General features: G+C 35.3%; 1 protein-coding gene across 1 annotated transcript in view; it reads right to left on the bottom strand.

The window, feature by feature from the left end:
* Nucleotides 1–26,464, bottom strand: part of DLGAP2 (DLG associated protein 2) — a 300,323-nt gene that overhangs the window by 210,591 nt on the left and 63,268 nt on the right. Inside the window, exon 2 of the mRNA XM_058801632.1 lies at nucleotides 25,080–25,112. Coding sequence (XP_058657615.1) covers nucleotides 25,080–25,112 — 33 coding nt within the window. The remainder of the gene's footprint in view (nucleotides 1–25,079; nucleotides 25,113–26,464) is intronic.

Raw genomic sequence — 26,464 nt, 5'->3', positions numbered from 1 at the left:
GTGGCGGAAGTGGCGGAAGGAAGGAAGGAAGGAAGGAAGGAAGGAAGGAAGGAAGGAAGGAAGGAAGGAAGGAAGGAAGGAAGGAAGGAAGGAAGGAAAAGAAAGAGAGAAAGAGAAAGAGAGTAAGAGAGAAAGAGAGGAAAGAAAAAGAAAGAAAGAGAGGAAAGAAAGAAAGAAAGAAAGAAAGAAAGAAAGAAAGAAAGAAAGAAAGAAAGAAAGAAAGAAAGAAAGAAAGAAAGAAAGAAAGAAAGAAAGAAAGAAAGAAAGAAAGAAAGAAAGAAAGAAAGAAAGAAAGAAAGAAAGAAAGAAAGAAAGAAAGAAAGAAAGAAAGAAAGAAAGAAAGAAAGAAAGAAAGAAAGAAAGAAAGAAAGAAAGAAAGAAAGAAAGAAAGAAAGAAAGAAAGAAAGAAAGAAAGAAAGAAAGAAAGAAAGAAAGAAAGAAAGAAAGAAAGAAAGAAAGAAAGAAAGAAAGAAAGAAAGAAAGAAAGAAAGAAAGAAAGAAAGAAAGAAAGAAAGAAAGAAAGAAAGAAAGAAAGATCAGGAATACTTCTGAACCATTTGCAAGCTTTTAAGAACAGATATATTGCTGGTCCAGTTTGTTTGGGTGTAGTTGGTACTGACAGAGTTCAGAGAAGGAACTAAATTACTTTTCTTCTTTGATGTCACCTATTTGAATCTGTCATTTGATATTGACCACTATACATAAATCAAGTATAAGCAAGTAATATATGCCATTTCTAATATCAGAGACCTCTAAACTAATAATTGCTGATGAAGCCACCTCAGGCTTTTAATTTATTTGAATTGTTGGGCTGAATTCATTAGAGCAGGAGATACAAACCTAGTAGCTGTAGACTTTCAAACGTATAAGTAAAAATCTATATTTAAACAAACAAACAGTTAATGATTGTGAGGAATATAATGGTACATTTGTCTTTGAAAAGGTTGATATTAAAGGAACCATTACAATATTAATGACTGTGAAACCCATCGTATTAAACTTGTAATCTTTGTAAGCAGATGTAATCTTTTACATTACCTGAATTTCTCAGATAATTGGGAAAACAATTTGATCACAAAGGAGGTACCTGCAAAGTTCAATCAAAGTTGCCCCATATGCTTCCACCCTAATTCTCAATAATGTGAGTTCTGTTTTGGTGTTCAGACCATGTGGATAAGCTGAGGCATTCAGCATGATACTGATTACTCTCAAGTGTTATGTGGACATCCAGTCCAAGAATCACACTTTAATTTTTTTCCCATAAGCACACAGTAACACTTAAAAGGGGGGGGAAATTCCTGTTGATCTGGAGCCATATTTAAAGCAGTCATCTCAAGCTAAGAAAATGGAACTCCTGTGAGTTTCATTACAGATGCAACATTTCTGCATGAAGAAATACAGTTTCATTTACCAGAAAAAAAAAAGAATCTTAAACAAAATGGAGCATACTGGTAAATACATGATGGAACAAGCTCTTTAAAGAAAAAATTCTCTAAAATAACATAAAAAGATAAAAATCTGAAAGATACTCAAAATGTTCAAATTTATATAGCAGTGGATTTAGTGGATCTATAACCAAAAGTTCATTATTGCACTCAGGAAAATCATCACATTTCTTTTAATACAAATAAAGTGAGATTTAATTTTTAAATTATGTCCTTCTCAAGATATATTTCATCTCTTGGGGGAGTGTTTACATAAAGAATTTTACTCTGGTTCAAACTTTGCATTGGTACCTGTGTTTGTGCAGATAAATAAACCACACACCTCTAAGTGCTCAAGAACATGAGAACACCTGGAGCTTTCAGAGGCAGAACAGTTAAGATGTTACTACACTGAAGAAGGAGCTTTGGGATTTCCAAGATGACATTTGAAATAGACACAGGTAATCAGAATGCCATTATATGTACCTTTATCATCTTGTTTTCTACTGAAAAGCATTAGTTCAGTCTGTTTCACTTTCTGTTATTTGCATCCTCAATGAGCTCACTCAAAATTTGGGCACAGATTTTGTTAGATAGTTTTAGAGTTGACTCTTTGTTAACCCAACAGAGAACCAAAACCCCCAGCCATTTGGGTAGAGCTTCTACATTACCAGGAACTTCTATAAAAACAAATATTTGTCATATCATTGTGTTATAAAAATGTCAAAATGTCACCTATACTAAACAATATTTTTTTGGGAAACTTGATTCTTTATCTTGAAATGTCAAAGTTTTTCAGGAGGAAAATACAATAGTACTAGTTTCTGTCTGATCTACTATTTTTGTTGCTTATAAACTTCAGTTTATTTTCATAAAGAGGTCAGACAGATATAGTCTCTTGCTTTACAAGGCACTTCACATTTTTCTGTGGTTTTCCTGTATTAGTATTGCAAAAAGCTTAATTCTACTTCTATTTTCTAATTAAGGAAGTTACATTTGTTATTATACAATATTCAGATAAAATATAAACAAGAATTTGGCTACATTTGAAGTGGATATTCATATATATTTACTCGATTTCTTCTCTTCCCTGATCAGATCTAATATTAAATCAAAATAAATAATAAATTTTGACATAAAATTAGAGAATAAAATGACCACCACTGTTGTAAATGAGAAAATCACTCTACGTTTTTCTGACACTGCATTAGTGCTCTTGTATCACAGAAAAGAGGAGAAAAAATATTGATAACATCCTATATTGTGCAATATGAAACATTTGTGCAATATGAAGGAGTTATTGAATTACACAGAATAGATCTGTTTATCCAATTCAAGCTTTGAGCAATTTGTTCCAATTTAGAGAAAGGTAAAAGGACATGTAAACCCAAGTGCAATAGAAAACACAAAATACATTGCAAATACACTTTATGAAGTGAAAAAAACTCAACAGACCTACTCAGATTAAGATGTTTAGTTTCATTTAGCCAGAGTACAGAGAAAAGAAAAGTATCATATTTCTATGTTTTACCTAAAAAAATCCACCACAGTTAAAATACCTCCATAAGTACCAATTTTGCCAAGTATATGAAATTATTCTATTGCTTACCACAACATAAATACAGATGACAGTCCTAGTAAAAGGTAATTAGCATATCCAATGATCCATGAAGCACATAGTTTTCAGTGCAGAGTTTAATTACCAAAGTCTCACACTAGGCTGGATATTACGTTGAAATTTATGAGACAAATAAAGGATTATGATCCTGAATGGTACAAACATATTTTCTAGACTACTCAGGTAGACTGAGGAACATAAAAGGTCTTCACAATGGTTTAGAGCAAAGCAGTTCAATCATGTGTCCAGGCTGTAGAGTCCGAGGGCTTTCACTGTCACGAGCGCTGCCAGTGCAGCAAGAATTATTACCCAACAGAGAAATTAATCTACACCAACTGACACAGTTAATCCAAACCACACTGCAGATCCTGCCTAGCACATTTTGAGTCTTACTCATCTTCAAAGTCACATCCAGAAAGAAGACATTAAAATGAAATAACCTTGACTGAGCTCATGGAGTTTAAAACAACTATATTTATGATGGCACGCATTTATGAAAATTACAGATTGCATATAGAGAAATTATTTCAGAAGATATTCTATTTACTTAGATCAATCTTTTTTTAATGTTCTTAAAAACGTAAATGGCTGCTGCTTATCCTTCTTGTAAAGCTAGTATAAATTTTTTCTTTATTACTTTGAACAAACTTTCAACTGAATTTGCAGATGAAAAGAGAATGGACATGAGCAACTTACTGAAATGAATTGCTGTGCTCATGTGATAAAGCCTTTGTGAAAGTAAATATAATCTAGGCTGATAGAGCAAACACACAGAAGTATATGAAATACTCTGTGATTTCAATAACTCAAATGGTTTTTGTTCTCTTAGTTTGCTCCTGTAGTTTTGAATGTCAGAATCCACTGCTGTAGTGGAACTGGAAGCAGCTAGCGTTTGTACTGGGGAACAGATTGTTTAAGTCTGAAACAGGCAGTGCTGCCCTTGCTTTTAAAATAAATTCTTTCAATTTCTCTAGAATTACTTTCATTAGTCCTTGTGCACATATATCAAAATAATTGGAAAATATTTGAATAAAAAGTTGTTATTTTCTTTCAGAACAAATCAAGACAAAGTTTTAGAATCTCAAAAGGAAAGTATGTGCACTAAAAAGGTCGGAAATACTTTTAATGAAATTGTGCTCATTTACAACCTAGCAAAACACAGATTGCAAATAGTGCAGAATTGATGAAAATTTGACCTTTCACAAGACCACAATGTCTTCTTCTATAAACAAGCCTCCCTTGTTTGATCTAATCACAGTAGCTGGATTTCTACAGGCTATATATCACCAGGAATATATCATACACTCCAGCCTATAGGAAAGCAGAACTCTTCAGTCACTCATTTCAAAGGTGATTCTACCCCTCTGTTCTGCTCTTGTGACACCCCAGCTAGAGGAGCTGCTGTCAGCCCTGGGGGCCCAAAAGAAGGAGGACAAGGACCTGCTGGGGCCATGGAGATGATCAGAGGGCTGGAGGAGTCTCCTATGAGGACAGCTGGGGCTGTTCAGCCTGGAGAAAAGGCTTGTGAGTGATCTAAACACAGCTATGCTACCTGGGGGGCACACAGGGGGAGAGGGACAGGGAACTTTGACAAGGGCACGGAGATGAAGGACGAGGGGGAATGCCTTAAAACTGAAACAAGGGTAGGTTTAGATTAGATATGAGGAAAAAAATCTTCACTGTGAGGGTGATGAGGCAATGGAGCAGCTGCCCAGAGCAGTTATGGATGCTCCTTCCTTGGAAGAGTTGGGTCCTAGGCTGGATGGGGCTTTGAGCAACCTGGTCTTGCGTAAAAGGAGGTTGGAACTAGATGATCTTTAGGGTCCCTTCCAACCCAAACCATTCCAAAGTTACATTAATATAAATGAAAACATTACTAAATAAAAGATCACAAAAACCTTCTTAAAGGTTTCATAAAAAATAAGATTGCACTTCAATAAATAGAAGAAATATAATACTCACTGTAAAAAATAAACTTAACCAAGTTTGTCGAGGATAACTAAATATTTTGATCATTAATAAAATCTTCCTAAATTAACTAAAACAAACACCATTAAACCCCTTTTAACATTTCTTATTAGAGACCCTAGAAGCATACTCTGAAGACTTCATGGCTAAAGAAACATTAAGAAAACCGTGTATTTGTGTAGTATAGCCCTTTTTTTCTCAACAGAGTATTATACCAGTTTAATCCACCTTAAGAGTCAGAAGAAATTTCAGTAATTATGATTTTCTGGGGATGAAGTTACCATAAAAACAGAGAGATAAACACAAATTTGTAATTTGAAGTTGATAGAACAATACCTTGCATACTAACAACCAATAAAATATTCAAATGAAATGTTAATTAAAGAAAAAAAATAAGTTTTTACTAATAGATTGACATGTCCTGGCAGCTAACATTGGGAAAAGAAAGTTTAAAAAAATGGAAACCAAAACTAAAGTTAGATTAATGAAAGAAATAAAAAATATTTGGCCAAAAAACCCTTTTGTTTTGAAAATGCAAATGAATGAATTAAAATATTTAGCTAGAAACCCTTTTGATTTGAAAAGACAAATAAGGACTTGAGATCTCTCAAGGTCTTTGTTACCTGTGTAATACTTTTTGATAAATATCTTGTTCTAAATACTGTAACTCTCATGTTTTTTATCACAACGGCAAAGCCAAAAGGGTGTTTCTCAAAAGTGGTTCAGCAGGAACAGAAATGTTTTAGAAATTTATACTTTTACAAGTGCACCAACCACAATGTGTTTCAAGAAGAAAACTGAGCAGCTCTCTAAAGGCTCTAGCCAACAATCACTGATCCAGGAGCAGCAATGAACCAAATGCAGTTCCTCTGCTGTTCTTCTGCACTCCTCCCATGCACACTTTATCATACCCAAATTGCTGATTTTAAGTAAAGTATGCCTGTAAGCACTAACCCAACTAATTCTGCTTCCAGTACTAAGTGATGACTCTCTTCACCAACAATGCATAAGTAAGAAATGTTTCCCCCTCTCTAAGCACAAAAATTAGGTTTACGAGTCCCTGTGGTTGCTCTGAAGACAGAACTAGGCACCCAGACAATATCATATCTTGACAGATTTATGATCAAATGATTCAGACCTTCCAAAAATGCATTTCAAAGAAATGTGGAGCAGTTAGTGAGGGTGGGATTCATCTGACCAAGAGCAGTATTCTGTGACATCTGCTTCTCTCACTGATTTTACAGTCAGCAAAGATTCTTCTGCCATTATAGAGGTGTTTAAAGAAAAGTCAGATGAGCAGACTTGAGGCATGATGTGGGAAGCCAGTGGAAGAATGGTGAGGATGATTGCAAAGACTTACAGATGGGGTGTAGAAAAACAGACATGTCACACTAACAATACATTAGTGTTGTGTGCTTGACAAGCAGGACACCTGTGTGTAGGTAGCCTAGGTCTGTGATACTTGGAGGCACCCTACACAAGTCACCTGAGACTCCTGCCCTGCTGTGGGAAAGATCAAACCCAGTGGCTGAATGACTTCCCACAGTGCTTCACAGTGTGAATCCCCGGAAGCCACATGGAACAGCAGCTCCAGCCACCCTCTGGCACGGAGAAAGCTCTGTGGTGCTGTGTCCCAGCCCACGTGGCACTGCCCAGGTGCTGCCTGGGGCATCCCCCAGCTGGTGAGGGTAATGAAAATCAATTCACACTCTGCATTTCATCCACGGCTTTGTGTTTGTTCCTGTGTCCTGTCTACCCCAACACACTCACACTGTTATTTCTCTCTGTTGCTCATAGAGGGGGGCCAGGTGAAGGATGTTAGACTAGGGCTACAGTGAAAAGAGCAATTGCCACACCAAAAACTGAACTCATGAGCAATACACAGAGGAGAGGAGTAGTAAGAGAATGGAGCAAGGAAGAAAGGATGAGAATAAGCTTTGGAGAATAGAACTGGAAATACAGAGAGGAATAAGGAAAGAAAAAGGAAGATGAATAAGAAAGTCCTCTTGCTTAAAAAAACCCAAAGAACCCCAAAAAACAAAATCATTCAAAATGTTAATAAATTTTATTTATTCAGATTCTTAATTGCCTAAAGTATGTATTTTTAACAGTGCTATTGATATTGTCAGCACTTAGGAATATAGCTGAGGCTCCATATATGAGAAAATCAGAACATTTTATTTTCTTCCCTTTTTTTTCCTTTCCTTTTTATTTTAATGACTGACCAACTTAGGAAGACACACTTTTCTATTTCCTTATTCTTCCCATCCAAAACTACTTGGGTAACATAGGAAAATACACAGTGGGTTTTTTCAATCACAGTAAAGGAATTAGTGTTCATACAATGAACCTACACTCCTTACACTAACATAGAAATCTTAAAAGCACCAGGAAAAAAAGAATACAGAAATAAACAATGACTTTAAGGTTGACCTTCCTAACCACTGTAGTTTATTTCTTCAGTAAGTGAAATACATTAGATCCCTGACTGGCTAAAGAAGGCAACAATGGAGATTTGGTAGTAAAGGAAGGATTCAGACAGAGGGTGGTTTTGAGGGAAAATTTTTACATAGCTTGTTGCAATTGAAGAAAGAAGTTGTTCCAGGCTTATAGAGAAAGCAATGTGAGAATACTGCAGAAATGTAAGGTTCTGCAAGGCGGAGAGTCAGTAGTGCCCTGAGTTCTGGATGGGTGCATTTTAATTAAATCAAAGTAAACAAGCCACAGCAGGGCCAAGTGCGAGTCAAGCTGCAGGCAAGCCTGACATACGGAATTTGAAGGTGAGTCTGAGGAAGTCCGAAGTTGCTGAAGAAGGAGAAAAGACAACAAAGAGAGAAGCGTGGGGCAATTTGCTTGGGGGAGAGAGAAGGACAGTAACTGTATCTGCAGGATGATGAATTGCCCACAGTAGAGAGATGCTGGGTGTACAGGCTGGAGCAGAGATGGCATTACTTGTCACTGTGTGGCTGACATACATAACTCACCCCGGGCTTAGGAATGGTGCTCACACTTTACATCTTTTTCTAATCCTGATTTTTACCCCAGACATGCATAACAAAATACTCTTCTGAATTTTGAAGATTCTTGTATGGGTCACTGGCTAAATTTTGCATTTAAAGCAAGTTGGTCCATCTATTTTTTAATACTGTAACTGGTTAATTTTGCTGCAGCTGAGTAATCAACAAATACTCCTGTTTTCTGGAAATAACTTTAGGGTTAAGTTTATATCTGTAGAGATTAGTAACACAAAAAGTTCTTCAGCCTGGTTCCCCAGGAATTCTGCAGGCTGCAGACTTGCAGTGCAGAGGACAACATGATGGAAGGGTTCACAAAACTTACACAAAATAGAAAACAAATCAAAAATCTTCATCCATAGCTAACATTACCAAAGTGATCATCCTGGACAGTGCCACTCCCCGTGCACTTGTTTTCCCACTTTTTTTTTTTCCTTAGATTGACCAATAAATAAATAAAAACCTTGCTAAAAAACCTAGGCTAAAATAGCACTTGGGACCAAGGTAGGATGGCCTGTCAAAATACTTTTCTCCAGATATTTCACCCTCTTTTTACAGGAAGAAAGTTAATACACGGCTCAAATGTTCAAGTGATCTAGTAGGTACAATTGTGATGTGTTTTTTGTCTAAACTGAGAATATACATTTTTATATTAAAACTATTAAGTCTAAGGCCATTTATCTTATGAATTCTTACATATATTACTTGTTGTAATTGAAGAAAGGAGTTATTCCAGGGTTATAGAGAAAGCAATGTGAAAATTCTTGTGAATGTGAAAGTACCCTGATTGACAGTGAAAATCACGGACGCAGCTGTAGGCAGAGAAAAATTTGCTTTATGTATAGAAAGCAGGCTTTTTATCAATTGCTAGAATATTCCCAGAAAGGCAGGTTTCAAGACATAGTTAATTCAATTAATTGTCAAATGCTTTTAGAATTTAGTTACATAGAAGCATTTTGCAGGTCATTAACTGCTTATGTTTCTCACCAAAGGGGCACTACATTAAATAGTAAATAAATTATATTAAGCACAATGAGCTCAAAATTTATTAAAATGATAAAGGACCTCATTTTGAATACATATACGCTTTTGCCTGAATGTCTTTTGCAAGAAAAACAGCCTTGTGTTGTTTTTGTGCAGCAAAGACACCTGACAAGAGACTTTGTTCAACAGCAAATTAAACTTCATTCTGTGTTTACAAGGGATGAGTTAACTGCTGGAGGTATTATGGGATATCTGCATATAAAAAATGCACTAGTTTGATAAAATAGATGTAAGCATCTTGACTGCCAGTTAATAACAGCAGCAATGTTCTCAAGGAAAGTGGGTATTTAAAATATGGGTTTGCATACAGAAAGTATTTATAAACAGGTCCCATTTCAGATATTTCAGGGTTTTATAATTTTAAGTAATTCTTAATTTCAGCTTTGTATTTTTGGAAACATGATTATGCAAGTACAGCACAGCAGAAATGCTTACATTCATCCTTGAAATTCTTAATACATAGCCCTTAAACCCATTTTTTTTCCATGCCATTCAACATTGCTTCACTGTAGTATTCAGCTTTACATTCTTTACAATTAAGGCTGACTTGATAATTAAGAGCCAGCTGATGCTTAGTTTTCAATGGGAATTCAATGGTAGGTGGGGGAGCCCTATTGATCAACAAAATAAATAATTCTCTTTTTCCACAGCTGTCCAAAAATATACCTAATTCAAAAAAATATGTCAGCACAGGCTTAAGCTGGTTATTGCTAACATATAATGAAATATTTAAACTTGAGTGCTTAACACAAAGCATATGCTCAATTGAGCAGCTAAGCAGACAATTAAACAAATAATGTATTAACCTTTCTTTGGTTGTTGATTGGCCAGCAATTTCACTGCTCAATTTTATATTTAAAAGTGCATACATTGTTCTTGGTCCAAGGCTCAGCAGCTGTGTACTTCAGAACATCTCCTGAGATCTTTTGGAAGATTTCTGTCATTATCCTCATGGCCCAGTAGGTCAACAGAAAAATGTACAAGTGTCTTGTGATAATGACCTTTTGTCTCACTCACAAACCTAACTTCTATATAATGCTGCATCAGCAATAATTTTTTGCTCCCATGGCACCTCCTCCTTCTACCCTGTTTCCTTAGTGGGTTTGTTTTGGTTTATTTGTGTTTGTTTGGTTTTTTTTTTTTTTAATAACTTCTCCAGTTCTGACTTTCCTCCAAGAACAGATTATTTCACCTTCTTCTAGCAACAGTGCCAGCAGGTAACTTGCTGCCTCAGCTACTGAAACATGCATCCGAGAGTCTGAGGCTTTTATGCATTCCAGCTACAGATCTGAGAGGGACTTTCTTTCCATCTTCATAGCATTGCTGTGCTTTGGGAACAGCCAAAGCTCTGACATGCCTGAATTCTATAAGACTGCAAGGCTCCAGTCTCACCAGAGCTTTAGCAGGGATGCCACAGCTGATCAAACAATTTGCAAATCTGTTGCAGACCTTCTGAGAGCTGCAGCAGTTATTGCTCACCACACAACCTCCAAGGCAGTTCCATCCATCATCCCTACCAGCACACACCTGGGCTGTGCTATAAGTGCAGTCCATGGACATTTAGGTACAAGTGGCATTGCAAGCAGAGAATGATTTGAAGTACTTTTCAAAATATTTAATACTTTTCTATACAAGAAATAGGAACTATGTATTGTCTTAATTTATTAGTACTCAGGTTGCAAGTTGCCTCTCTGACTACCCATTCAGCTATCTTATATGTTAAATATGCAGCTCTGGGAAAAAAAAGTAATCAAAAGAGTCATAAGTGGTAGCATCCATCTCTTTGATTTATACTTTTGCAAAGCCTACTTGATTGAAGTAAGACAAAATAAAGGAAATCACAGTGGGAAGAGAGGGCAATAATTTGCAGACCAGTTACCAATCTTGTCTTGTGCATCAGTGTCGTGGGTTGACAGCCTTTATCCCAATATCGTGTGTTGTGTCTGGCAGCTGTGCCTTTTCTCTCTTCCCCCCCCCCCGGCCGTCTTGCTGCGGCGGGGCGGGGAAGAGAGGGGGGAGTGTTTGACCAGGCCTTTTTTGCTTTTGGCTTTTGCTGCTTGGCTTGGCTAGCTGCTTTGCTTGCTTGCTTTCTGCTTTTTTTGTGCTGTTTTTTTTCTTTTCTCTTGCTCCCTCTTTCTTACCCTCCCCTGAAGATACTGGACCGGCTCCGGACGTGACCTGAAGGCGTCCAGGACACCCGAAGCTTGCAGAGAAGCGCCGCGCCCTCTCAACACACAGTCTGTTTTTTCTGTTTTCTTTTCTTTTCTTGTGTTGGGGAGTGTTCTTTTGTTACTTGTAAATAAATAGGTTTTGTTTTCCACTTTGCTCCTCCGAGAAATTCCTTCCCGAACCCGGTGTTGGGGGAGGGGTGGTTGGAGGTTTGTTTTGTTTTTGGGGGGCTCCCTTTTGGAGATTTCCCCTAATTTGTCCTAAACCAGGACAATCAGTTTGAGAAACAAGACAGAGGAGAGAATGGATTTGGATATCAGACTTTCCTAATAAGCTGACATGTTCTGTTTCAGGAGTATGTTTAATTCCTACTATATGCTTAATTACAAACTTCATTTTTTTGCATTAACACCTTTTCTTTATCTCATTAAAAACTAAACTGGAAAACAACCCACTCATTAAAGCTTAGATATGCACTCAGAGCAGCCCTTGAGCTTGCCTTTGTTACTCGGTGTAAACATCAAGGCTGTTTCCCAGCTCAGTGCAGTAAAATGGCAAGAGACACAAATTAACTCAAGGGTAAACAAAACATGATGATAAACAGAACATTACTTCATCTTTTTGTTTCTGAAATACAATAAAAATACAAAATCATGCATTAAGTGGCCAGACTTGGATTATTGAGTCATTGAAGAAGGTACTTGTTTTACATTCAGTTTGAAATCAATCCCTGGGAGCTGATAAAGGTAGGATCAAAGAAGGTCAGTGAAGCTGCTGTCCAGCAGCCAGCAAACCCCTTGCTTTAGCAAGGGCTGTAAGCTCAAGCACTTCAATGAATCCAAAACAGACAGCCTGATGTCAGCATCCTAAACATCATGAAGAAACCTACTGGCAGCAAGCATAGCAAGCTTCTCCTTTTAGTGTTCCAAATAATTTTCATTAAAGTTAATGTTGCTAAAAGTGAAATTTAAAGCCCATAAGTAATCCGTTGCATGGTCTCTCCAAAATGTGGTGTTACTACAAATGTCCCTGAAACATGTTAGAATATATACTGAGAGGCCATGTTTTAGATCTGATTATCCAAATTAACATCTCTCAAATTGTAAAATGTAAACCAGAGGAAATACCAAACAGACTGAAGTTATGTAAATGGAACTATTCACTGAACATAGTTGTTGTCTCCATGCACTTCTTTAGTTTCATTTTTATCCCTTAAAAATAGAACCAGAATAGGTGACTGAATTTTGCTTCTGGTTAATGTGTTTGTCTATATCTTTTGTACCATTATGGATAAACAGCCATCTACTCTTTCAAAGAAAGAATGATTACATAGGACAGTGGAGATCTGTTCTACATTAGACTTTAATCCAGAGCAGAGCATCCATCTGGAAAACAGACTCAGCTTCAGTGTTCCTGTTCTGAACTAAGTGGAACAGGGACTGAAGGATCTCTCACATCTGAAGGAGAGCCTGTAATCAGCTATGGAGTAATATTTATTTTATAAAACATTAGTAAGCACCTTGTCACCTTAGTCACTAAATTTCCAAGATTGTAAATTTCCAAGATATGTTTTCTTTACAACAAGTCTGACCTTTTCTTCAAAAATTAACCTCAACCTAAACATTTAGGTCACTCCTTTAAAATGAATATTCATTGTAGTCACTTCTCCTGAGGAGAGACATTGTATCAATGTTATTCCACCAGAAATTAGAGCCAGAAAAAGCTTTCCAGAAGTTCAGTATAGCTGGGGAGCTTAATTCACCACTGTATGAGCAATTACTTCTTCAATAAATTATGCAGTATTTTTTAATCAAGGTATTAGCTGTTCAAACAAGAAACAAAATTCTCTGCTGTGCATATTTTAGTAGATGGAGTATGATACATGATGCTGCAAGGCAACAGAAAGAGGAATTGGGGGAGTTATGGCACTAAATTCAGGGTGAGACAGGAGAGATGTTTACCACAGAGTGAAAAATGTTCCATAAGGAGTTGGTGAGTTGAAGAGAACATCAAAGCTGTGAATATTTACAATGCATTTATCTCTTTCTAAGCCAGTCAGAGAGAAAGACTCCGACATTTTTTGAATTGTCCTGCTGTGTTCCCACATTCTAGTTTGAAAACAATTATCCTTCATTTCTACAAATTTTATTAAAATGTTGCTTCGGTGAAATAGTGTCACTTTTGCTTCATAAACTCCTTTATCTTCACTGTACATTTTATCACTTTTTAGATCATAAAGCTCATTAAGAAGGTCTCTGTGGACTCAACCAAAACATACTAGATGTTATCTGAAATTTAAAATTTAGTAAACAACCAATCACTACAAAGCAAACATAAAAATTATGACCACAGTTTATGCCTTATGTATTTACTATGCTGAAAACAGAGAGATTTAGATTAGATATTAGGAAAAAATTCCTTATTATGCAGGTGGTTAGGCATTGGAACCAGTTGCCCAGAGCAGTTGTGGATGATCTTTCCCTGAAAGTGATGGGGCTCTGAGCAACCTGGTCTAGTGTAAGGTGTCCCTGCCCATGGCAGGAGCATTGGAGCTGGATGGTCTAAAGTTCCCTTCCCTTCCCACCCAAACCATCCTGTGATTCTGTTTAAAACTATCTCTGTTAGGTTCAGCCTCAGAGCCTTCCATTGCTGTGGTCACTTGGATCCCTACTGAATGGCACAGCATTCTGTGATGTGATCACAGCTGATTCATAACAGATTAAAATGGGGCACTGTTCTCTCTCTACAAAATTGTGCTGTTTACTTCTACAGCTTTTAAAGCTTAAAAGTAATCCAAATGTTGATTCTTCTTTCTTTTTTTCCTAATTCTTTGTTGGAAGTGTTAAATTTTTCTGGAGAGAATAACCTCTGACAAAAAAAAAAAAAGCTATACTGAAAATTATATAGAGTGACTATATATATATATATTTATTTAATTTAGCTATAATAACATATAATAGCATATTATTTAATATGACCTAGTATTTAAAAATGTATTTGTAGCATTTCTAGAATGCAATATGAGACCCTATTCTTAACTCCAAGTACTGAATTTATATCTCCAGAGTTGGTTGTTTCTGAAGTTTCCACTGTAAATGTAACTCATAAGATGTTAATGAGTAATCTCATTTTTCAGTTTTAAGGGTAGCATAGGTTTGCTACAGGATGCTAGCTGTTTAGAACCAAGTAGTAATTGTACTTTTACTGCAAGATCTTGCAATCAGCCAGCTAGGGCTGTATTTTGTTTCTGCTTCTGTCACTCTTCCACTTTGGATTCTCCTCCACCTCTTCCTGTTATCTCCATCATTCTTGAAGACAGTTACAAATTGCCTATTTATTTTTGCTGTGAGTTGGAATGATTGATTTGTCAATGTCTAGTTAAAATATATTGTACAAGTCTTTATATCTCTTCATATTCAGAGGCTGATTTTTCTAAAAGATAATGTTAGGAATACAGCACAGATGCAGGAACAAAGTACTCAATCTCATCTGTCTTGTAGAAAAAAAATTTAGTGCAAAATTTCCTTAACTGTCCCATTTCAAACACATTAATAATTTCAGTTTGTGTTGCCTACCCAGTCAGATCCATCAAGTCCTGAGCTTGCTCTGTTGAAATAATTGTGGCAGAATGGTACTATGTGGTTTAGCAGAGTACAAATGTTTTCCACACATATATTAAAATGTTAAAATGGGGCCAAGTTCACTGCAGGTGTTAAAATCACCATTTTTTAGAGGCTATGTCATTGGGAAAAAATCCTGCATCAATGGAATAGAGCAAGAATTCCAGTCACAAAGTTGGTCTTTGTCCCTTTTCTGTTACATCTTCTATCATATCCACAGCTGCTCTTTTGTGCTAGATGATGCTTCTGTATTTGGTTTTCTCAGTAAGAGAAATGGATGTGTTTAATTTCCTTCTATGGTCTCTCTCCTCTCATGTCACAAAACAATCCCTAAATTACATATTGATTGCTGCAAAGAGTTTCTCATGGCAGAGACAGTAATAACATGTTCTTTTATGAGAGCACTTTTACAACATGAAGTAAATCATTCCAAAAAACCCTCTCCCAAGCTGGGTTTAAACTCTCAGCAACGGGCTAGCTAGAAAACATAACACATACATAGACCTTATGGTATCAAGAATCAGATTTAGCTTACAGAAGAAGAGGCCAGAATTTGAACTGCATGGACTTTTCTTGATGATAAAGTGTCTAGTCTGCTAGCATAGACCAAATAAAGATGATTATTTTTTGCTTGTCTTCAGAAATATCCTCCAAATCCTCCCAGTTGTTTCTGTGGTACAAGGCATATATTGCAGTGGTTAAAAAACCACTTAATCAGGTGCTTCACCCCAAGAAAAAGGAAAATCATTATGTATAGCACAAAACTATTTTTAATGTCGCTTATACACAGTGAATACAAAGGAAAACAAAGGAAGAGAGAAAACACCCACATGTTCTTCACCAGTAAGGGAAATAATTTTCTTGTATATCTATATGATGAACTGAAGGTTATTGAGGAAAAGGCAAAACCAAAATATCCATGGTGCCATTCATGGCATTAACTTAAAGTCTTATTTCAGTTCACAGAATCCATAACTTAGAACAATAGACAAGAGGAATGTTGTTCCATCACTAGTTTTGGATGGTCCGGGTAAGGAACAGAGACTGTTGAGATGGAATTATCTTGAAAGTTTCTTTTCAGAATGGAGTCTCTGATTTGCAAACACAGACATTCTGTTCTTAAGAAGGACACTATTATATACTTGACAAACAAAAAATGTAATGGCATAATGAAAATTCAACACAAGCTAAAAACCCCCAAGAGATTACTGTCTCCACATACACTGAAAGATAAATTATTTCCATGTTTTAATTAGTCTGTCTCATAAGGAATGCTGATAATGGACATTAGTGTAACCAAGTTCAACATTCAAAGTTTCTAATTAAACAATGAGTCCATTCTAAACAGTGAACAAAATTATTATAATTTTCTTCCTCATAACTTGTTGGACTATGTGCAAAGCCCTATATCTGACAGAATACATATATCCCATTTTCTTTTCATGGGCTACGTTAAATAAAACAATTAAAAAGTGAACCATGACCTTTGTGAAGTATCACTGTAAGGGTTTATTCATTTTTGCTAAGCATGCTGAAGCATTCAGCGGTAGTCCATTTGTACCACTGAGAAAAATCAGCTGTGGGGAAAGAACAAACTCAAATAAGCTTCTGCTATATTGTGTGGGGTCAAAATTTGTAAAACCAGCTCTGGGGTAGGAACAGTACTGCATGTGAAGGACCTGCTGCCTCTTGATGCACCTGGAAATGCATTTTTCCAGTAACTGGAACAGTACTATGTCAAGATTTTTCTGAAATATTTTCAGAGATCAGCACTGAAAAGCTTGTTTAACTTTCATCTCCACAAGCTAATTGTTATTAACGCAGTTGCTGCCATCATATTTTTCATTTTCATGAACAGTCAGCAGATACAAAAAAAAAATATTTCCAACCACATAGAGGAAGCTATTTCTTTCTCACATATTATAACAGAAAAATGTTTCCTTTATTATTTTATAAGGTGTGAGAAGATTCCAGTGACTAAAATTGTGATGAAAGCTTATGGGAAATAATCAGCAGGTACAGAAGACTAAATCAATCTGCTTCAAGTTCTTTGCTGTGAAAGTCCTAGTTCTTTTTCTACATAATATTTCCACTAATATCACTTGTAGCTCAGCACTAAGTAAGAGCTCAGGATTTTCATACATCGTTGAGATGAATGTTGCCAGATGTTATCTCAGATTTATGTAAATGTTCACTCTAGGAGAAACTGGCATTCTTTCTGCATGGAAATCTCTTTTAAATTAATGCAGGTTTTGTCTTCAAAACTGTGTTCCTTTTGCCAGCACACTATTGCTTAACCTTTTCAGATTAATGATCTAGAATCAAAGTAAAAATCATTCATGATCTGCTCAGTCAGAATGAAATGTGTACATGTGTGCAATAATAATCATGGAATTTATTTGTGCATAGGTTTCAGAAGATGGATTGGAAAAATTCGGTCTTGAAAGTCACAGTATGTGGTGATAGGAATGGAGTTTTTCTCTGCTTTCTGTTACATCTGTGCTTCTCAAACTTTACAATTGCAGATTTTTTCGGCTCTCCCTCTGCCCAGAAGAATTAAACACTGATTGAGAAACAATAACTTAATCTTGCACTCAGAAAATGCAGTGGCACTTAGAGCATTTTGCATCTCACTTATATTCAACTTTAGATTTAGAACTAACTTCACCTTTTCCTGGAAAAGGACAAAGATACCTACAATTCCCCAGTAGTACAAGGCCCCTTTTAGATATAAAACTGCAAGCTAAGGCAGGCCTAGGTTTCCTTTTAAGCAGGTGTCTGGAGAGGCCAGGGTGACCATCTGAGCCCTACCAGAGCCTGGGACTTAAGGCCAGGTGTAGGGGGTGATATGGTGAAAATCAAATCAAATGTTCACACTGTCCACCCCAGTCTACATACTGCAGGAAAAAAAAAAAAAAAAAAAAAAAAAGCAAGCAAAACAAAAAAACCCAAACAAACAAAAACAAACCCCAAACAAACAAAAAATCCAAACAAACAAAAACCCCCAGTCCTTGACCCATAATATCATAATATCAGCTATTTCAGCTTTACTGTGTCAAATCCATAGTAAATTAAATAAGGAATTAATGTTGAAATGTGCCATCTTTAAAAAAAAAAATCTCTATTTTTAGGTAGAAATCTACCATGGTTCTTATCTTACAAAGATGCAGAAGTCTGTTTCTAAAACATAAAGTATAAAGTTTGTTCTTGAAGCTATAGGCAATATTCTGTAGACACTATTATTCTACAGAAAGAGTTCTTCTAGGTATACATAGGAAGTATTTCAGTTGAATTACAGAGCATGGAAATTAGAAGCTAAGGGAAAGCACAGACAGCTCACACTATAAAAGTTCCCATTTATGAGACAGACTTCTAGAACAACATCTTTAAGAGGAAGGTCCTTCTGCAGAAATTAACATTCAGCACAAAATCTGACATACAAGAACAACTACCCAAAACAGGACATTCCATGTAATATGAAAAGGTGCTGCACAGTTAGCAAAGGAAGAAAAATGGAAGCAAGAAGTGTACACATATGTACAAGTGTACTTCCATGCAGAGGTTAATTTAAAATATCTGCATCTTCCAGGCTGCACTGACCTCACTCACACTGGCCTCCACTCTAGCAAACACTGCAGTCCTGAGACAATTTATTCCCCTACAGGACTAAATTACATTTGCAACTTTATCCACTGTTGGCAGAGGAAATATTCACATTTCTAATGCTGCATGAAGCCTTAAGTATGTGCTGACTATAGCCTTTGAGGCCAACTTTTCTCCCCTCATCCCCAGAAATCTAATCAGCTTTTCACTTATTCAGTCATATTGGAGCAAAAGAGATAAGAGGGTCCTTGTCTTTGGGTTTGTTTGTTTGTTTAATCGCAACAATGTGAAATGAATGTGCATTTGGGATTACATCCTATTTATCTAAATTTATCTAAATTAAATCAGTTTTTTTTTCCTTTTTTGGTTTGCAAAACTCATGGGAGTGGATCAGTAGATGAAAAAAACAAGAACAACATTGTAGTTTTGAAACAGCTGTTTCCTGTGTATGTGAGAAATAAAAAGAAATGAAGAATTAATTTAATTTATTCCAAATATAAATTAAGTGAAGTCCTGGAACACACTTTATTAAAGAAAATAATTTATTTTCTTAAAATAAAATGAGATTTGTTTCTTTAAATATTACTATCTTAAGTAACAACAAGATAGATTGCAAAAGGCCCAAAATTAGTATCACCATATCTCAAACCCGGTTTACATAGGACCTAGACTTTTGAAAATACCATTCTCTATTTCAATTCCACTAGCAAAATGGGCAGCTTTATTATAGTTATAAATAAAATTATTAATTTTTATAATGACATATATAACTTTTTAAACTATATAAATATGAAGGTTCAAAATTGAATGTTCAAATATTTCAAGTATAGCCACAAACTGAGAATGTTTTCAGCAGCTAAATCTTTAGCAGACATATTGTACACAACTTTTCCTGTCTGCCTAAATGGAGGCAACATGAAAATACAGCAGCAACCTGTAGTTCAACATTGTCTGAAGAAAAAATACTACAACTCTTCCCTAAAAATCATGATACAGATCATGATTTCACTTTATATAAAAGCCAGCACATTTCAAGAATAATGCCCATTGTGAATATACTCTTACTTGGTATCCTAAAGAAATTAAATGGTAGAATCTCACATATTAGCCCAGTGAGAAAGTGATTAAAAATATTTTTGTTCATACAGTCTCCAAATTCTGCAGGTTATTTTAAAAAATGTGTAGTGTAACTAACTTGCCTGTTTTTGTCAAAAAAATGTTCAATATATACAGACTACCCAATGGAGAAGGACAGCAATACAATTCTGTGAAACTTGAAAAAATCTCTATAAAAATGGCAACTCAAATCACTTTGAGAGTAGTAACTAAAGTGTTAAAAATGTTTATTAACAATACTTGGATCAGGAGGAAGTTTCATGCCAGTAATTTTATTAATCATTATTTAAATGCTAGGAAGGAAGTTCATCCAGGCACACAAATGTGTCGTGTCTGTTCATGAAAACCAAGGTGTTGGTGTACAAATACGTTAAAGCAGAAAGATTGAAGATCTTGACCTTATATTTACATAAAATTTTTCATATGTGACTGAATAAACTCAGCATTATCTCAACCACTTCAGGTAATAATTATGAATAATTATTATTATGTTTATAGCAGGAACCATAATCTATTTAAGTATTTCATGGTACATATATAGAATAATAAACCTTCTCACACAAAGAAACAATTGTGATTTTTTTTTATATAAATAGCAGGATAACAAGAAATATTACATTAGGCAAAATATATTTCATTATCTACTATTGTTTCCTTAAAAAGTCAGGATTTTGTGTTGTGAAATGTACTTGGCTTCCTCAGACAATTTTTATTTTTTTACAATTGTTGGTCTAGTAAATACAACAGAAGTATAAAAAGTTAAGAATACAGGACTCTTGAAAGTCATTGCTAATAGTGGCAAAACTGTCAGCTCTCAGTGCAGATTACTAAATGTTAAGATTAGCAAAATGAAGATTAAGGAAATTCTCTGGAGTTATTAATATGCCTGTAATAGTTTTCCATGAGATACCAAGGGAAATGTTTATATTTAGAGCCAGAACCACACAGATGGAACAACATCAATATTAAGACATATTGCCAAATTTAGGGTATTTTTTGAACTACCTACTCTCCAGATTCTTTATTTAAAGAAGAATACTAAAACAAAAAGCCCCAACCAAACAATAAAACAGACCAACAAAACAACAACAACAAAAAAAAACCAGACCAATTTCCCCCTAAACTCCAACACACTAGCATTAACCAGAGCACAAACGGCAACAAAGCTAATAGCACCTGAAATACATGCATCTCTCTAACACTGACATATCTGCATGAAAAATACATTTTTTTCATCAAGGAATATAGAGGTTTTTGTTGTTACTGTCAACTATTTTTTTACATTTCATATTTTTTTCAAGTTATACTGAATGTTTTATGCATCTTGTGAGCAAATAAGATTAAACAGTATAATTTGGTTTTATTTCAGAACATTCAAAACTTCTTTTACTAAATAAAAATAGAATAAAAATAATTAAATTAGTCTTCCACTATTAATCATTTTAAAAGTCTTCCTAAAAGTAATTGATATAAACTTCTGTAAGGGTAAACCTGTGACATATGCTAGCATTCTTGCAAGTGCTAGAAAATTTGCACAAACTTACTCTTTCTCAAAGGAAGACAAAATTATGTGGGCATCTGATCTCAAAATTGAAATCAACAGTAAAAAATTCTTAATCTTCAGATAATTGAATTTATTATCAGATAAAATATAATTGTGAATCTTTTAACACTGGAATAATTCAGTATCTATGCATTGGCTGTACAAACTGTTTAACTTAACAGAAGAACAAGTTTAGGAAAAAAATCCAATATGCAATGTGAGATACATTAAGAAACAGATCTCCTCTAAGCTGTCCTTTTGCACAGAATATTTATTTTACTAATTAAAAGCCTCACTATTTTAAGTTTGCTACCACAAACCCAGCAAGTCTAACAACACCAACCAGGGTTCTTGTGCCAGTTACTGGCAAAAAATAATGGATGAACTTAATTCAAACTGTAGCTGTATACCACAGCCCAAAAGAGATCTGAGACACTGAGGAAGAATCTGAATTACCTGGAAGGAGTACCTTATTGAAAGAGTAAGACACTGCTGCAGTTATGAAGGATATAAAAAATGCCTGGAAGAAAAGCTTTCATTTGTATAAGCTTTGAGAAGAGTGGTCAACTGAAACCTCAGCTGCCACCAAAAGTACTTGTTTTCTGCTTTAATAATACAGAAAATTATATTTGATAATATTATCCTTTCAAACCCTTCTGTGAATAAATGCAAATGTTTAGAAAGAACAGAAATATCTGCTAGAGGCTTTATGGGGAAAACTGCTCCTGAAATGTCTCATGACTACACCAGTGTGTGTCACAGAGTAGTTCAGTACACATCTGTCTATAACATGCCATCCTCACCTCAAATCTGAGCAGGAATACAGCAAAGGACAACCCTGCAATGTTTACCATGACAACATAATCTGTCAGCTGCAGATCACTTCCCCAAGTGTAGCTGTTGTTACCCCTCTGAAAACAAGACATTGTTGCTGTTGCATTTCCAGGAGATGGACCTGCTTGAAGTAGCCATGCTAATGGCATTCTGCAACTTTAGTTTCCTACCAGTATAAAAAAACCCTGATGCCCTTCAAATATCTCACACTGACAGGAATGGTGCCTGGTACACTATGAGTAACAGAGCAAACCCATGATTTCTAAAATAGAACACAGAAGTCCTTGCAGCTCATAAAGATATTTATTTTCAAACAGGGACCTCAGTTTTGTCTAACTCATTCTCTTTACATAGGATGCAAAGGAGGACATGTGACACATTTAACTGCAGAACCCCAAGTTCCCAGGCAAAACACTGAAATGAGGAATCTGTACTCTCATAATTTATATCTCCCTTTCATATCTGACAGGTTTTCACCCTACAGAATAGCAGGATACACACACAGTTCCACGCCTGTGCAACAACGGGTATGCAGATAAACGCACCTCCTTGCTTCCTGCACTGCAGCACTAACTGCTAAAAACTTGGCAAAGTGCCCCCAGCAAAGAGCTCTGTTTTACACAGTTATTTTTATGACACTTAGATAATCCAGGAAAAAACTGCTGGTTTTGAAAGGGGAGTGATGGTTAGAGAAAGGATGAACTGTAATGAGAAGCGAGACTACAGCTGACTAACTTGACAATCAGAATTTGAGGCTTGCAAAATGCCTCCATTCTGTCACTCTTGTTACAGAAGGCCAAGATCAGAACACGCCTAGCTGCCTGCAGGTCTTTCAGGAAATGGCATAAACAGCTTGCAGGGAACCCAGAAAACACAATATGTGAAACATTGTCTTCCTCTCACCCAAGCCCAGGAGATTTCCCCACATCTATTATTTCTCAGATGAATCTCTGCTTAACACCTTGGAAACTAGCATAGGAGGACTATACTGTGGCATGTCTATTCTATAATTCTGCAAATTCACCTTATAGTTAAGTACACTCGGTGAACTTTTTTATCTTTTATCTGAAAAAGAGAAAGAAAAAAGAAACTTGGAGGCAAACAGTACCTAACTTTAACTGATACTCTCTGAATTTCCCTCTAATTTCAAAAATACCAACTATGAAGCACAGAGTAACTCAAATTTCTGAAGAAGTCTACAGAGCAAAGTCAGAAATTACACTTAGAACACTGCAAAATCTTGATCTTAGTTCTTTCCTTCTCTTAGCGTACAATGGAACCAAAATTTATAGAACATTGCATAGGAAAAGGATCTTTTTTAAGGTTTTTTTTTTGTTTGTTTGTTTTGGTTTATACAACAGAGATATGAAATTTCTCCTAGAATGGCCTTCTACAAACTAAATTCAGTAGCCAGAACAATTGCTTCTTCATCACAAAATTAAGAATCAAACTTCTGTGAATAATCAGTGTTAGATAAGAATTTGTGCTCATCTGGCAAGGGAAAAGCTTCAGATTCTAAGTCTTGTCACTAATCTAAGGTGACAGTTATATCAATATTTTTAAAATTGAAGCAGAGAATTAATAATCAGCATTCCACTAATACTGTGTTTTAGAGGAGAGACAGGTGATCCAGGAGACATTCACTTCGGGGAAAGCTCATTTCTGTAGAGCTAAAAACTGAATGTTATGTTCTTGAGGCCTGCTCCTACAGTAATGCACACAGTTATCTTTTGAATGTGGGTTTTTAGTCACATAAATGTTTAAAAAAGTTATCCTTTTTTAAAATTCCTTTTTGCAAGGTCCATATATATTTATTAATATTTGCAAAGCTGAAGAGGTCTGAAAGAGCAGTAATGAAAAGAAAGGAAAACTATTGTTATGAAGCAGTCACAGCATATAATAAAACAGAACTAATCCAATGCATAACTTTGAAGTTGGACAGTTTTATCAGGAGAGAAATATCTCATGAAAGGCAAACAAACACCAATCTCATTTTTCCTTTTCATACATGTATCTGTATTATTACAAATTTATCAAATAAAGGGCAAAGAAAATTTAAAAATCAACAATTGACTGTTTATTAAAGGGATGCAGTCAAAACAAATTTCTAAAAGACTTATTTGTCAGTAGATAACAAAAGAGAAGGAGATAATTATTATTTAATTTACTGAGTTATTTCATTAGGTCCAAGATCTCAAAGCTTTCCACTTCCAGGCTTCATATCCTAATAAATTGTCCCTACCAAATTTATAAATCATTAGAAGCTGAAACTTTTTTATCAGCAAATATTCAAGAAATAAAGCTGAATGTCTTTGTGAAAAGTGTAGAATCTATCATTTTATGTTTTAGTTCATACACTTTGCTCCATTTACACTGACTATTTTGAACTCTATTCTCTAGAAAGACTCCAGGTGGTTGATTTCAAACTAAGTCAATCTTTCAACATTTTCTTTATAAGACCACCAATGTTAATAAATAATAAATAAATTAGAGATCTTTCCTTCAATAATGGCATACTTTAAAAACCATATTCTCATTGCTTGAGCATTCATTTAAGTTAAATATGTGTCTCATCTTGGTATTCAATTAGTCACTTGGAAAAAACCTTAACAAAACAAACCAACAAACACTGCCATGTGGGCATGTATTTGAACTACAAAGGTTTCTGCTTAATTATCTTTGTTTCAGAAGCAGTGTTTATTCATTACATCTGCTGAAATGTGTAAGCTTCTCTGTAAATGTAATATCTAATCTAAAATCTAAAAATGTTTTTCATTTCTCTTTTACATCCAATCTCTGTGATTTCCACACTCAAATTGATGTCCTTAAACGTCTCTTTACACTCACACTTACTGACAAATTAGTTTGAAAAATACACAAAAGAACAATAAAAGTAAATATTTTAAATTTTGTTCTAATGGAATATTTGTCCTTTAAGGTATTTCCTGCCTAGAGCATGTGCTCAGCTTAATTCAAATAACGTTTTGTATCTAAAATAGGGTAGAATGTCTTTCATTGGTTTCCACCATTTATGGACTATTTCCAATCAATTGTACATGAGTAATATTAAAGTGAAGTGTTCACCTCTAGCTGCTTTGAAAAATATTAATAGGAAAACACACTCACCTTCAGGCTCCCCACAGAGTGTACACTGTGACTCTGCAAAGAAAAAGAGAAAATTATAATTTCTTTCTTTTAAGATGTTATAATTATATCTAAATATAACAAAACTCAGAGAACTCAAAGTTAGCACAAAAAAAGCAATTCTATTTCCAGCACACATTTCTTAAAAGGTGCAAAATAATTTTAAAAAATAAGGATTTTTGCAGGAAGAATTTTAAAATAGAACTATATAAATGTTTAGTTACATTTATATAACCATCACCTTCAGAGACTCCAGACTGCATTCATGTAGCAGGACTTTTTGCTTCCACAAGACTTTTTTGTATTTTGATATGTACAATACTGCAGTGACAACAGTCACTCAAATAAAAAGTTTAAGTCTGCTAATATTTTACTATTGGAGGTAGCAAACAGTAATAGCGACAGAGTTATATTCCTTTCTCATAAAAGTCTCCCAAGTCTTCCCAGGCAAGAGAAGTCAAACAGTCATTCAAATGTACATTTATACTCTGCAAAATACTCAAGTATAGAAACGAAGGAAATTAAAGTCTGTCATGACATACAATCTCTAAATGTGCAGTTACTATTTTATCTATATTTATATATTTATATGCAGGCACATGCACACACACGTATGTGTATATAAATTTTAGTATAAAATCAGTACAAAAAGCAGTTTAACATGACTGGCAAATAAAGTCCACTACAAAAGCTTGCTGAAATTATGTCCACCTTGGATAACAGATAGAAGATTTGAATTTAGCTATGATCTTCACTCAAAGGCAAAAAATGTCAAAAAAAATGCAATATGAAACAGGCACTGAGCAGTTTGACCTCTATAGTGCCCCAGTGACACTGCCATCTCTTTAGAAGAAGTTTCTCCATACAGATAAGAAACTGTCTCACAGTAACCCACCTTGTAATGGCACTTGACCCTCCATTATTCATATATTTTAAACATGTTAATCACTGGGGTTTTACTACTGTTACAGACTGTGGCTTGCATGTGGGAAAGGAATGAGGAAAAATAAGTTTTTCCAGGCAGCTCTGTTGATGATAGATAGATCACAACTTTTAGAACACCATAAAGTTGCCTGATAGAAAGGAATGAAATTTATGGCAGTTCAGCACCTTGAAACACATAGCCACAGTTTTTATTGACAGACTCATTAGTGTCCCCAGAAGAGGTGACAAACTAGAAACAGCACCCCAAGAGCAGGCTTGAGAAAATCTCCAGTGAAGAGCCCAAAAAGCCTGGTCACAGGTAAGTCAGGCCAGTTCCTTCCACTGCACATGAAAAATGCACTTGCCACAACGTGAAGTGAGGCAGAAGGGCCAGCTCAGAAGATCTTTTTTTCACATTTAATTCAAAGACTTTCTGAGGTTTT

Source organism: Ammospiza caudacuta, chromosome 3 (genome assembly GCF_027887145.1).
Source record: "Ammospiza caudacuta isolate bAmmCau1 chromosome 3, bAmmCau1.pri, whole genome shotgun sequence".
NCBI classification, from domain to species: domain Eukaryota; kingdom Metazoa; phylum Chordata; class Aves; order Passeriformes; family Passerellidae; genus Ammospiza; species Ammospiza caudacuta.
The sequence above is the reverse complement of the archived record's forward strand: the minus strand, read 5'-3'. Positions and strand labels throughout refer to the sequence as shown.